Genomic DNA, 13,121 nt, shown 5'->3' on the forward strand with positions numbered 1-13,121 from the left:
TAAAGTTTCGGTAATAAAAAAATAATAAAAAATTATATCATTTAATTTGAAGCATTAAATATTAAGTTTAAACTACATTTTATAAAAACGTGATTAATATGCTTATATTTTTTAATTTAAATTAGAAATAATTAATTCAACTTAGCAATATATTAATAAATAATGTTCTTAAATATTTTTAAAAAAATATATTTGATTTTAAAATTATTCTACCCTTCAATTTTATCAAAATATCTATTCATAATTATCCATATTCTTTTATAAAATTTTAATTTCTAACCCTAATTCCCAAAATTAACTCAGAACCCTAATTTCCCCAGTTCCTAACCCTAACAGCCGCAGCCTCACCCTCCTTCATAACAAATGCATACAAATTGAAGAAAGGGGGAAACAGGGAGAAAGAGGGAAGAGAAGGGAGACGGCGCTGGCTGGGGCCTCGCCGCCGTCACCGTCGCTGTCAAGCGTGAAGGGTGGAGAGGAGAGAGCTTGCATCCAAGAGAGAAGAGATGCTGTCTGCCGTCACCGTCGCCGCCCTGGAGCTCGCCGTCGAGCTGCTTCACGGCGCCGTCCCGTCCATGGACCCACAAGCTTGCGTTACTGCCGATCCGTTCACAAGCCGTCGTCGATGGGACAGAATCGCGAAGAGAGAGAGACACACGAAGAGAAGCCCACGACCAGCCTTGTCGCCGTCAGCGCCGCGGGTTGCCGTCGCCATCCTCGCGAGCTGCCACCGCATCGCCGTTACTGAGCTGCAGCACCGCCGTTGTCGCACTCTGCTGCTGCCGCGTCTCGCCAAGCCGCCGCTGGAGGAGGAAGGCCCGCCAGTTTTGTTTCTGCTTATGGGTTTTGGAATCTGAGAAAACGCCACTGCCGTTGTTGTTTGTTGGGTTCAAGATCATTGCTGCCACTGGAATCACGAACCGGAAAGGAGAGGAGGCCGTTTTCTGTTGTCGCTGGTGCTGCCATAGGACGGTTGAAGCCATTGCTGATTATGATTTTGTTATCTGGGTATCTTTTCCTTAGGATTGATCCATTTTTGTTTTGTTACTGCTATGGTAGCCATGTTCTGATTTTAATTCTATTTTAGTCCTTGCTTTGTCTTGAATCCCTAGGGCTGAAAATTGCTTTTGATTCCTACTCAATTTAAATCCTCTATTTTACTGCAACCATGGTCAAAGTTGCGAAGGCTGGTATTGTTGCCGTTCTGGTTGTGTGAGAGTTACCGCTGCTGCCCTGACACTAAAAGAGAAGGTATTTGTTACGTTAAAGTATGCGATTGCGACATCGAGGTAGGGGGTTTAAAATGATTTTAATTTAAGAATGCCTACAAGGGTTATTGAATAACTGCAAATAGATTTAATAGCTGTGATTAATTGGTTGATTATGTGAATATTGAATTGTGGCTGAAATTGTGATTGGAATGGTTGAGATTGTGATTTGGAATTGTTGATTGGTGATATTGATTGATTATGTAGATTGGGAATTGTTTGATGACTTATTATTCAGAATTACTGAATTTTAATGGGTTATGTTGGATTTGTTGCTGTTGAGCTTGATATTTGGTATATTGTAATGATAATGAGCTTGGTTGGTGGTTGATTTGGAATTGGTTTTGAGGGGTATTGAAGGGTTGGGTTTTGAATACTAAATGGTTTGCTGAAAATCAGGTTCTCTTGAAAATAAACGGCAACTTTGAAAGTGAATCAGTGACTGAAATGATAAGAATTTAAGTGTTAAGTAAATTATATTAAGTGTAATTGTGAAAACTCAATTTTGAAGGTTTCGTATCAACTAGAGAATTAGTTATGATTTTTCAAAGTTGAATTCTAAAATCTGATTTTCTGCGTAATTTCTATACCGAGTCTGCAACTTTGAAAAACTACAACTAATTCTGTGATTATCGGAATTGCGTGGGACCAAGTCCGGATTAAGCTTGGGAATATAGGGAGCTAGACTGCTGAATTTGAGACTTTTTCATTAAGTTTATGATTTATGGTGAATTTTTGAATTATGGATGTCAAATCTGGTTTTTCTGCAGAACGTTTAACACAGCAGCAACTTGTTTCCTCTATTAGAAATTCTCCAGTTTGCATTTTTAAATGGAACCAATTTTAAATGAAGCTCTGGTTCTAACACTTTAATTTCATAAAAATTTAGAATTGTTAGAGTTGTGGTTTTAAAGATTTGGATTTTTAAAGTAAGATGTATTATGCAGTAAAAGTCAGGTTTTGTTTTCTAAGTCAGTAACTTTGAGACTTTATAATTTTTAATTCTGGAATGATATTGAGATGCAACCAATTGGAGGTGAAAGTTGAGTATGTTTAGTATAGTTTAAATGTTCAACTATTAAACTCAAATTTGAAGACTCTTGCAGGGTTCTGATTGAAAGGCTTTCATACACCTCAAGTTGTAGTTTAAGAAATTTGTTAATCTGGTATAAGAGGGTTGAATGATTAGCTTCCAGTTCTTTGGTTATTCTATTGTTAGAGCTCCTTTCAGTTCTTAACTGCTTTGTTACATTTTAGTTTTCAATCATTTTTGTTTTTATGTGTGCATTTGTTGTGGAGCTTCTGTTAACTATGCTTTTTGTAATATTTTTAAGTGCTTCTATTATTTTATGGGTTTTGTTTCAAATTGATTTTGAAAGCTTGCAAAGAATTTGGCCTAATTTTACTATATTCAAGTATTGTTTGTTAGGTTGGATCAGATAATTAGTGATATTCTGGATTCTATTTTCTCAAATAATATTCTGACTTTATTTACAAAATGCAAATTTAAATTTGGCTTTATTAACAAACTTACAGTGGTTTCTTTTTATTTGGTCAATTTAGACTTCAACTCTAAATCTGATAACTTATTCTTCATTCATATGTGTCTATATTTTGGGTTGTTGTCTATGCTGCTATGAGCTTCAATTTAGATCTTTCTTTGTGGTTTCTAATTGAAATGATTGGTTGTACTCTTGGTCTAATATAAGATAAGGTTATCATCACTCATAGGTAGGAAGCTTATTGGGAGGCTCCTAAAAATCTTTTCTTACCATGGTACACTCTAACCCCGACAACAATATAAGAAAACAGAGGAAAAACAGAGGAAAAAAGAACTCGTACCCCGTTTATTTTTTCCCCACCTTTCTTAACATGTGTCCTATTATGTTGTCTAAGTTGTGTGTTCTTACTGTTGGTATAAATATTTTGATATTATCCCTTAAGAGTTATTACATATCTTGGAGATTTGTTAAGTTTAGATTTATATATTTGATCATTCCTCCAGTATATCAAGTGACTTTTGCAAATAAGTTGAGCTTATCTTTTATCATACAATCCTAATCTTACCATAACTTGATCTATTATTGTGTTTTGCAGTTGCTCAATGTTCCAAATCCTGCTGTTCTTGACATTCCTGTTTGTGCATTGGGGGGTGGATATTGGAATTATATATTATTATACAGATTGCCTAAAGACTAGGTAATACCATTATGAAAACAAGTTTGTTAGGTACTCATAAAGATTTTTTATGCCTTTGAATGATTAATTTAAATTTTTAATTTAGTCAAAAGAAAAATACTGCAAAAGCATTATGTTATTCTTTTGCATGTTGTCAGATAGGTATATCCATGATGAGGAAGGAAGTTGAGAACGATGAGTCTATAAAAGTAATTCGTTTCCGTTGCTGTTTCCATATATTTTTTTTTAACTCAAAACAAATAAACAAAGGCCATGCTTTTATATCAGCTGGATTTGATTTTAAGAAAAGGATTTAGGTTTGGAAATATTTGAAACTTTTTTGTGGTCAATTATTTGAACTGGAACCAACATACGGACTTAAGAAATTTATGTTTAAAGGTTTTGTTCTGATTTTTTGCAGGAATCTTCATCTCTTAGAAAAATACCAGTGGTATCTTTTGGCCGTGAACTTCAACTTCCTGCACATAGTAAAAGAAATTCAAAAAATATAGTCATACTGAATAAGCATACAAATTAGAAGTTTTTAACAATTATTTGAATGGTTTCTACTCATTGCAATATTGTGCAGTTAGTTGGAGATGATTTCTTGATGTTTAATGCAAAACGCATTGAGAGAGTAATACTAGAGTATGCATGTAACGCTCTTTTTTAAATGGACTTTGATGGGGTTCCTTTGTTTAGTTCAAAATTGTTCTCACTTTTTCTTCATAAAATTAATCATATTTCGTTAATAAAGATGTTTGGATATCCAGAGTTTGAAAAAAGTTGCTTCTTTATGCAATACATTAGAAGATAGAGTTTACAAGTTTTTTACCCATATTAAAACACTGTTGCATGAGCTATTTTTGATAAATTAATTTTTTTTAATTGCTATTTTGTTATTTTTTTTATTGCTATTCTTCCTTTGACATGGATTTCTATAGTATTTTACTTATGCATTTGTTTTTGTCAATCTTTAAACGTGCATAAATTTAATTTAATTGTTACGATAATTATAAATACAGAGCAAAGTCCAAAAACAGGCAATTAGACAGAACCCAGAAGTTACTCTTTGCTGTGATGTACGCTGTAAGATTGTAGGAAGAAGTGAAGAACCCAATGTCTACATAAGCAATGAACAAACCACTGCGGCTGCAACGCTTTCCTTCCTTCAAACTTCAATTTCATGGTAATAGCTACTACCTCTGTTGATAAGTTCATTTTTTAATTGATTTTTTGCTGCTTTTTCTTTTTGTTCTTCCATTGCGATTAAAAATCACGACATAGAAGCGCAAGTATGAACTTACTGTTTTGTTAAATTTACATATAATCTTTGATGCAATTTCTGATTCTGCTGTAAGTTTGTGACTTAAAAAAATATATATTAAAAGGAGATTAGAACATGAAATTAAGAAAGAAAACAAAGCTCAACAGATTGACCTTTGTTGTTTTTTTTCTTTTCTTTATTTTCCATTGACCTGATTTTTATCAAGTCTATAAAGACTGAGATACATGCAGTTCCAGTCTTATAATAGTGATAATTGCTATGGTGACCAAAGTACATATCGTAATATTCACTTCTAAAGCTCATACATTTTATATACCCCATTGTAATGTAGATCAACCAAGTTGGAATTGTTACAGAGATCATTGAGGTGGTGAAGTAGGCAAAGGAAGTACATTGGGGAGTGGTAACTTTTCATAGATTTGGGAAAACTATAGACTTTTTCATTGTTGCCAATGGAATTAAGTAAATCAGACAGTTAGTATGATCTTCTATAAAATAATTCTTTTGTCTTCATATGTTTATATGTTATGACTTCGTTCAAGTAAATTTTATTGAGAAAAAAGTCTACTATATTTGTAAATTGGTTTCTTGAAACTTATCTTATTACTCTTTAAAGGAATTGCATCTACCGTAGAATATTAATATTTGTTTCTCAGTATCTATTAATTGGACAAAAGTGCTTATGTTTTTATGAATTTTTTTAGACTTTATATTTGATGGGTTGGTAGTGATTTGAGTAAGGTGTATGCCATTCTCACCAAAGCCTTTACTAGATTTTAACATTCTTTTAAGTCTAATGCATTTTCTTTTGATTAAAATCTCAATTGCTGAGATTTTTCTATCATTCAATAAACCTGAAAAATTTATATTCCATAATTTAAAAGAATTGATAAGAACTAGATGAACATGGAGCAGTTTACTTTTTGTTTGCGGCTTAATCATATGATGCTTTCATGAGATGGTTTCATTGTGATTTTAGAGTTTGTATATTGAAAACTTTTAATTAATATGCATGCTCAGGAGAAATCACTTGAACTGTTGTCGGCATCTTAGGTCTCTCACATACTCTAATTAATTAGTTACTTCAATTGTATCTACTATATCATCATTGATCTTAATTACTTTCTTTTGTCTTGCTCAGGAAACATAATTTCTGCCTTCCTGTTCTTGTCCCCAGTGTAAGTTTGATATATTTTGCCTTCATTCTTAACTATCTCTTTTTATGGGGCCATATTTTTGTCATTTTTATTTGCATCTAATCTTCCTAGAGTAAAAAGGAAACAAGTGTCTTAATTAGGATGATGCAAAACACTAATTTAGTATTGCTTGTGCTGTTTTATCATTGGGTTTTAAGGTTTAACGGGTTTCATTGATATTTAATTTGATTGCATGGTAATTAGCTAATTTTTGGTACTTAATTACTTTGGTTAGATAAAGATAACTCTCTAATTATTTAAGATTAATTATTAATTTAAGATAAAAATATTCATTTTTCTTTCGTGTTATTTCGATCTGTTTTTGCTTCCCTGGTTGAAGTGTGAAAAATTGTGTCTTGATTTTCGCCTGGATTGTTGCAAGTTGCTATGATATTCCTTCCCTTTTTTATGATGGATTTTCTCTATTTTGTGTTTCAGAGAGATCCAAAATCCTGTGAATCACGTAATCCAATGTGCTCGAAGCCTACACCAGCCTTCAAAAAGTCGCAAAGTAACCCTTCCTTACCTATTTCCTTCATTTCTTTATTCTAATTTTTATCTCATTGGAAGGAGCTGGTTTGTTTCTTATAAAACTATTTGGTGCTCTTGTGAGGTCCATGAGTAAGACCACTACTTGTTTATTTTTTATATGAATTATTCTTTTGTTTTCTTTTGTGTGGGTTTATAAATTTTACCTTTTTATGATATGTGAAAGTTTATATGTGTGTAAAAATAAGTTAATGTATTTATAGGGTGCAATTGTATTCACTGGTTTATTGTTTTTTTTTCTGGTTTTCTGATTTTATGGTATTTTATCTTCTTGATTATTTACTTTCTAAATACATATTTTGTTTACCTCTCTTATGAAATAAAATTAGTAAGAAACTTATGGTTATTTGTTTCTCTCTTTTATTTATTTCTTTTTTCCTTGTCTGAATATTTTTTTCCCTTCTGTTTTCTTGGGTGTTGAACTAAATAATTAATAAGTGTTGCTGTTCTGTCATTTTTTTTTCACCATTTGCTTCAGATTGGAGCTATTTATCTCTCTATATCTAACTGTTGAATTATGCCTTTTTATGCATTCAATTTCGAAAAACTATTGTTTTAAAACAGTGGAAAATTCTTTAAAAATCTGTATGGTGTAATTTCAACCGCTGGGTTCCTTTATTTTATTCTGTTGTTTCTCTAATCTTTTGGTTTTTATCTTCTTGGATACTTATTTTATCAATGTATATTTTGTTTCCCTCTATTCTGACGTGTTATGAGTGATAGGTGTGATGGATGACGATTTGCTTTTGATGGTCCGCTCTGGTTTTGCAGTGGCGGCGGTGCCAGTGCTGGGTATGACTCTTCATTCATATTACTCTGTTTTTTGTTATTTTTCATTTTATTTTTCACCTCTGTGCCTTATTATTTATATATAGGCGTGCATCACGATTTTTATTTGGAACCTGTTTAAAATACTCTCTCACCTTTTAGGAGGTCTTAGTATTTCTCTTTTTTTTTTTAAATAGGCCAATAAGATTATAATAGATTAAGTCTTTTAAGCTATTGTGGAGCTAATGAAAATTAAATGTGATTATTATGCTAAAATTATGCCATTTAAATATTTTCTTTGGTTTAGAGAATGTATCCATTCTTGCTGTGAAGAAAACAAAAGAAGTTTACTGAATGAGAAAAATAGTAGGTTTATATTAAGAATTGTTGGATATTAAGTTTGTTTTTCTAATTTCCTTTTGTTGTCACACAAAGGGTACCAGATTGAAACCTTTCTTTTTAGATGTCATCATATGTTGTTACTAGGATTTAGAATGTTGATTTATATAATTGGTTGATAGATATTTAGCATTGCATAAGGGATCAATTCATGTTACTACTTTGTATTGTAATTATGTCAATGTACTCAATGTACTCATTTGTACTCATTAAACACCATAAAACGGTACATGGTATTCTTACTGAGTGTGCTAATATAAGTTATGTTACGTATTTATCACATGCCATTACCAAATAGGCAAAAGATGAAATTTATGGGGAGAAGGTAAGGTACATTATTTAGTTGTTCGAATAAATAAATTCTGTTATGTGTTTATCACATGCCATTTAGTTGTTCGAATTGGGTAGTACTTATTTAGTCACATGACATGCTTTCAAATTAAAGACAATTCCTAACCAAAATACATACCATGAATGCCTTTAAGCTAGGGATGTTATTGCAATTGAGTTAAAATTACTGAAATTTTATTTTGTTCGTTTTGATTTTTCATTTGTTTTTTCGAGGTTATTTGTGGAGCTGAAAATACTAAAATATCTCCAATTACATAACGAGTTTCTAAATTTTTTAATTTTATATTCTTTCCATTCCAAGATCTCAAATGTCTTTTTGTTCTTTGTTCTCAGTCTTGGTGTATTATTTGGAGCTTTCTTTTTTCGTCTTCTTTATTTCTTTATTTAATTATACCTAATTCTATGTGAATGATTTCTTTATACCAAGCATCTTCACTGTATTGTTATCTGTCTCAAGAGAGCTTTTCGTTTCATTTTCTCCTTATACTATGCATCTTTCATTTGGTTCTGTGGAAAATGTTTGATTTATGAAATGTTTATTTTGCTTTAGTTTAGAGATTTTGGCTTTATTTTTTATATGATCCACTTTTGTTCTCAGTTCAAGATTGAATTCCTAATCTAAATATATAGATCATATATCAATTTTGTGATAGGGGTATTATTGATATTTTAATTTTCTTAGACCATATTAGTAAAATTAAATTTTATTTTCTAAGATATTCTTAGGAAGGCAATACGGATACACTTCATGTTTATTTTATGCTTGCTTTATTATTATATTTCAATTTATGCCACAAACTAATGATTATAAACTTATAAAATTAATTGTTAATTACGACGACTATATTTTTCATTTTTTATGTTTATTTAATATTTTGTAGTTTTTTAAATTGAATTAATTAATTTTTGAAACACATGATTAGGTATATGTTAAATATTATTTTGGCATAATTATACCAAAAAAATGATAATTCAAAAATTTAATTGGTATGCCTATAAAAAAATAATCTTAATAGTTAATTAGTTAAAAAAAACTACATAGTTACTTTTATTTTTATATTACAATAAATGTATTTATTTGTTTATAAATTTAGTTAAAATTTTTTGGTCATTTTTAAACAAATAGTCGAATACAGTAATTTGCAAATATTCAAGAATCATCATTTAATAGATATAAACGTGATTTTGAATTTAGAAATCTTGTACAATCGTCACATAACATCTTTTATAGCTAATTTTACAACATTTCTCTTTACAGAAAACTAGAAAAGTACAACCACAACATAATACAAAGTTCCTGCACATTTTGCATGCTCAACTCTATCAGCAATGCAACAGAAATCAAAGTGAAGGAAAAACAATGGAGAATAATACACCATTATACCAGGTGGACATGGTTTACAATACAATATCATCTAAATATCTATAAGCTAAATAATGAAGTTACATTGTCATTAAGCTAAGAACTTTGCACATTCTGATCCCTTCAATCCGCTGTAAGACTTATAATATGCTTCTACACAATAGTTTAGTACTTTTGGAAAATGTTGGATTTAAATATTTTTTTTGAGAAAAATAAACTAATTCCCTCTATTTCAAATTGAAGTTGTTCCAAATTGTTGTACTATTTTTCCTAATGATGTTCATATTGAAACTGTTTGATTCAAAATTTCTTCTTAATCTTTGAATTAACCCGCATTATGCTTATATATATATATATAGTTGTTCGGTAATCTCACGTATTCCTTCAAATCCTTGCGAAATACCATCTTTGTCCAACTGTGAACTTGAGTATTCCAATTTCTTGCATAAATCTTTCGTGCCGTTTGTCTTTCTCTTCTCATGTTTCGTATTCCTTATATGCGCTAGTTTTTAGGGACACGATTTGTGCGTACGGAAAGTGAATAGGGATACAATAAGAGGAAGTGATCATGCTTTATTAAGAGTTCTAGACGAACATTGTGCCTATTTAATTTTAGATTTTGAAATTTGGTTTGTATCAAATTACTTTTATCAACTTTTGCATCATCTAATATATTTTCTTCTATGTTTATGTGATATGATTTTCTTGGAACATTTAAAATATTCAAAAAGGGATGTGAATATAAATCTTTTCTTCTACTTATATCAATTTTTGAGGGCGAAAATTTTTGTAAGTTGGATAGAATGTAACATTCCGCATTTTTAAAAATATAATTATAAATAAATTGTGATTTTATTTTATTAAGTTTAAAACTTTATAATTTTAGAAATTATTTTATTAGAAATAACTAAATAGATTCAGAGATAACTTTATTTTGAATCAATTAATATTCTTAAGTAATTTTATTATATTGGAATATTTTGTATAATTTTAGTAATTGAAAAATAAGGAAGGATTGTATGATTTAATTTAAGTAGCTTTTATCATGAAAAAGTTACGATTTATTTTATTAATTTGACATCTTATCTTATAAATTAATTAATTAAGGGTAATTAAATTAGTTTTATTAATATTTGAAGTTATGTTAATTAATACTCTTGTGTAATTTTATAATTGTTATTTCATATAATTTGAAATTAAGATTTAGTAATGGAAGCAATATATAACTTAATTTAAGAAATTTCTATTATGGATAAATTATGGTTTATTTTATTAGTTTGAGCTCTTAGAGATTAACTTATTAGGAATGATTAAATTGATTTTTATAAATACTTTAAGTTTAAGTAAGTTAATATTTATGTACAATTTTTATTATAATTAGTTATTTTATAAATTGAAATTAAAGTTTCAGAGATAGAAAACTAATAGAGATTTGTATGATTTAATCTAGAAAATTGATATTTGAATTTAAATTGTACTTTACAAAATATAATTAACTTGTTCATTTTATAATATAAATTAAAACTAATTGATTGAGCTTAGAAATATGTTGATAAATGATATTTCTAAATATTTTTAATAGAGCATATGTAATTTTAATATCCATATTCTTTTATAAAATTTTAATTTCTAACCCTAATTCCCAAAATTAACTCAGAACCCTAATTTCCCCAGTTCCTAACCCTAACAGCTGTAGCCTCACCCTCCTTCATAACAAATGCATACAAATTGAAGAAAGGGGGAAACAGGGAGAAAGAGGGAAGAGAAGGGAGACGGCGCTGGCTGGGGCCTCGCCGCCGTCACCGTCCCTGTCAAGCGTGAAGGGTGGAGAGGAGAGAGCTTGCATCCAAGAGAGAAGAGATGCTGTCTGCCGTCACCGTCGCCGCCCTGGAGCTTGCCGTCGAGCTGCTTCACGGCGCCGTCCTGTCCATGGACCCACAAGCTTGCGTTACTGCCGATCCGTTCACAAGCCGTCGTCGATGGGACATAATCGCGAAGAGAGAGAGACACACGAAGAGAAGCTCACGACCAGCCTTGTCGCTGTCAGCGCCGCAGGTTGCCGTCACCATCCTCGCGAGCTGCCACCGCATCGCCGTTATCGAGCTGCAGCACCGCCGTTGTTGCACTCTGCTGCTGCCGCGTCTCGCCAAGCCGCCGCTGGAGGAGGATGGCCCGCCAATTTTGTTTCTGCTTATGGGTTTTTGAATTTGAGAAAACGCCAATGCCGTTGTTGTTTGTTGGGTTCAAGACCATTGCTGCCACTGGAATCACGAACCGGAAAGGAGAGGAGGCCGTTTTCTGTTGTCATTGGTGCTGCCATAGGACGGTTGAAGCCATTGCTGATTATGATTTTGTTATCTGGGTATTGGTCTGATCTTTTTCTTAGGATTGATCCATTTACTTGTTTTGTTTTGTTACTGCTATGGTAGGCATGTTCTGATTTTAATTCTATTTTAGTCCTTGCTTTATCTTGAATCCCTAGTGCTGAAAATTGCTTTTGATTCCTACTCAATTTAAATCCTCTATTTTACTGCAACCATGGTCAAAGTTGCGAAGGCTGGTATTGTTGCCGTTCTGGTTGTGTGAGAGTTACCACTGCTGCCCTGACACTAAAAGAGAAGGTATTTGTTACGTTAAAGTATGCGATTGCGACATCGAGGTAGGGGGTTCAAAACGATTTTAATTTAAGAATGCCTACAAGGTTTATTGAATAACTGCAAATAGATTTAATAGCTGTGATTAATTGGTTGATTATGTGAATATTGAATTGTGGCTGAAATTGTGATTGGAATGGTTGAGATTGTGATTTGGAATTGTTGATTGGTGATATTGATTGATTATGTAGATTGGGAATTATTTGATAACTTATTGTTCAGAATTACTAAATTTTAATGGGTTATGTTGGATTTGTTGCTGTTGAGCTGATATTTGGTATATTGTAATGATAATGGGCTTGCCATAGAAGAGGCTATTTCGGCTCGCCTTCAGGTGTCCTCCTCGGGATAGGGTCATTTAAAGAACGAGGGTCAGCACGACGTATAAAAAAAAAAAAACCTGAAAAAACTAGGAAAAAAAATCGGAGTTTGCTGGTGATGAGGCCATTTCGGCTCGTCTTCAGGTGTCCTCCTCGGGATAGGGTCATTTAAAGAACGAGTGTCACCACGACGTAAAAAAAAAAACCTGAAAAAAAGGGAAAAAAACCGAAAAAAATCAGAGGAGCCTGCCGGAGATGAGGCCATTTCGGCTCGACTTCAGGTGTCCTCCTCGGGATAGGGTGATTTAAAGAAAGGGTCAGCACGACGTATAAAAAAAAACGGAAAAAAACCTGAAAAAAATCAGAGGAGCCTGCCGGAGATGAGGCCAATTCGGCTCGCCTTCAGGTGTCCTCCTCAGGATAGGGTCATTTAAAGAACGAGGGTCAGCACAACGTATAAAAAAAAAACCACCGAAAAAAAAAGACGAAAAAAATGGGAGGAGCCTGCCGGAGATGAGGCTATTATGGCTCGCCTTCAGGTGTACTCCTCGGGATAGGGTCATTTAAAGAACGAGGGTCAGCACGACGTAAAAAAAAGGAAAAAAACGAAAAAAACAAAATCGGAGGAGCCTGCCGGAGATGAGGCCATTACGGCTCGCCTTCAGGTGTCCTCCTCGGGATAGGGTCATTTAAAGAACGGGGGTCAGCACGACGTAAAAAAAAAACGGGGAAAAAAACGAAAAAAAAATCGGAGGTTCCTGCCGAAGATGAGGCCATTACGGCTCGC

General features: G+C 32.3%; 1 protein-coding gene across 4 annotated transcripts in view; it reads left to right on the forward strand.

Annotated features, from left to right (window-relative positions):
- Positions 1-279: 279 nt before the first annotated feature.
- Positions 280-13,121, forward strand: part of LOC107478066 (uncharacterized) — a 14,890-nt gene continuing 2,048 nt past the window's right edge. The window contains exons 1-10 of one of the 4 annotated variants that reach the window (XM_021137887.2): positions 284-1,008; positions 1,113-1,289; positions 3,366-3,467; positions 3,605-3,655; positions 3,868-3,897; positions 4,472-4,635; positions 5,876-5,912; positions 6,369-6,441; positions 7,203-7,271; positions 11,035-11,722. In XM_021137887.2, coding sequence (XP_020993546.2) covers positions 3,617-3,655; positions 3,868-3,897; positions 4,472-4,635; positions 5,876-5,912; positions 6,369-6,441; positions 7,203-7,271; positions 11,035-11,722 — 1,100 coding nt within the window. In that variant the 5' untranslated portion in view covers positions 284-1,008; positions 1,113-1,289; positions 3,366-3,467; positions 3,605-3,616. Of the gene's footprint in view, positions 1,009-1,112; positions 1,290-3,365; positions 3,468-3,604; positions 3,656-3,867; positions 3,935-4,035; positions 4,103-4,471; positions 4,636-5,875; positions 5,913-6,368; positions 6,442-7,202; positions 7,272-11,034; positions 11,723-13,121 lie in introns of all 4 variants that reach the window. The other 3 variants (XM_052258912.1, XM_016098187.3, XM_021137888.2) reach the window with 3 other exon arrangements.

Source organism: Arachis duranensis, chromosome 3 (assembly GCF_000817695.3).
Source record: "Arachis duranensis cultivar V14167 chromosome 3, aradu.V14167.gnm2.J7QH, whole genome shotgun sequence".
Lineage (NCBI taxonomy): Eukaryota > Viridiplantae > Streptophyta > Magnoliopsida > Fabales > Fabaceae > Arachis > Arachis duranensis.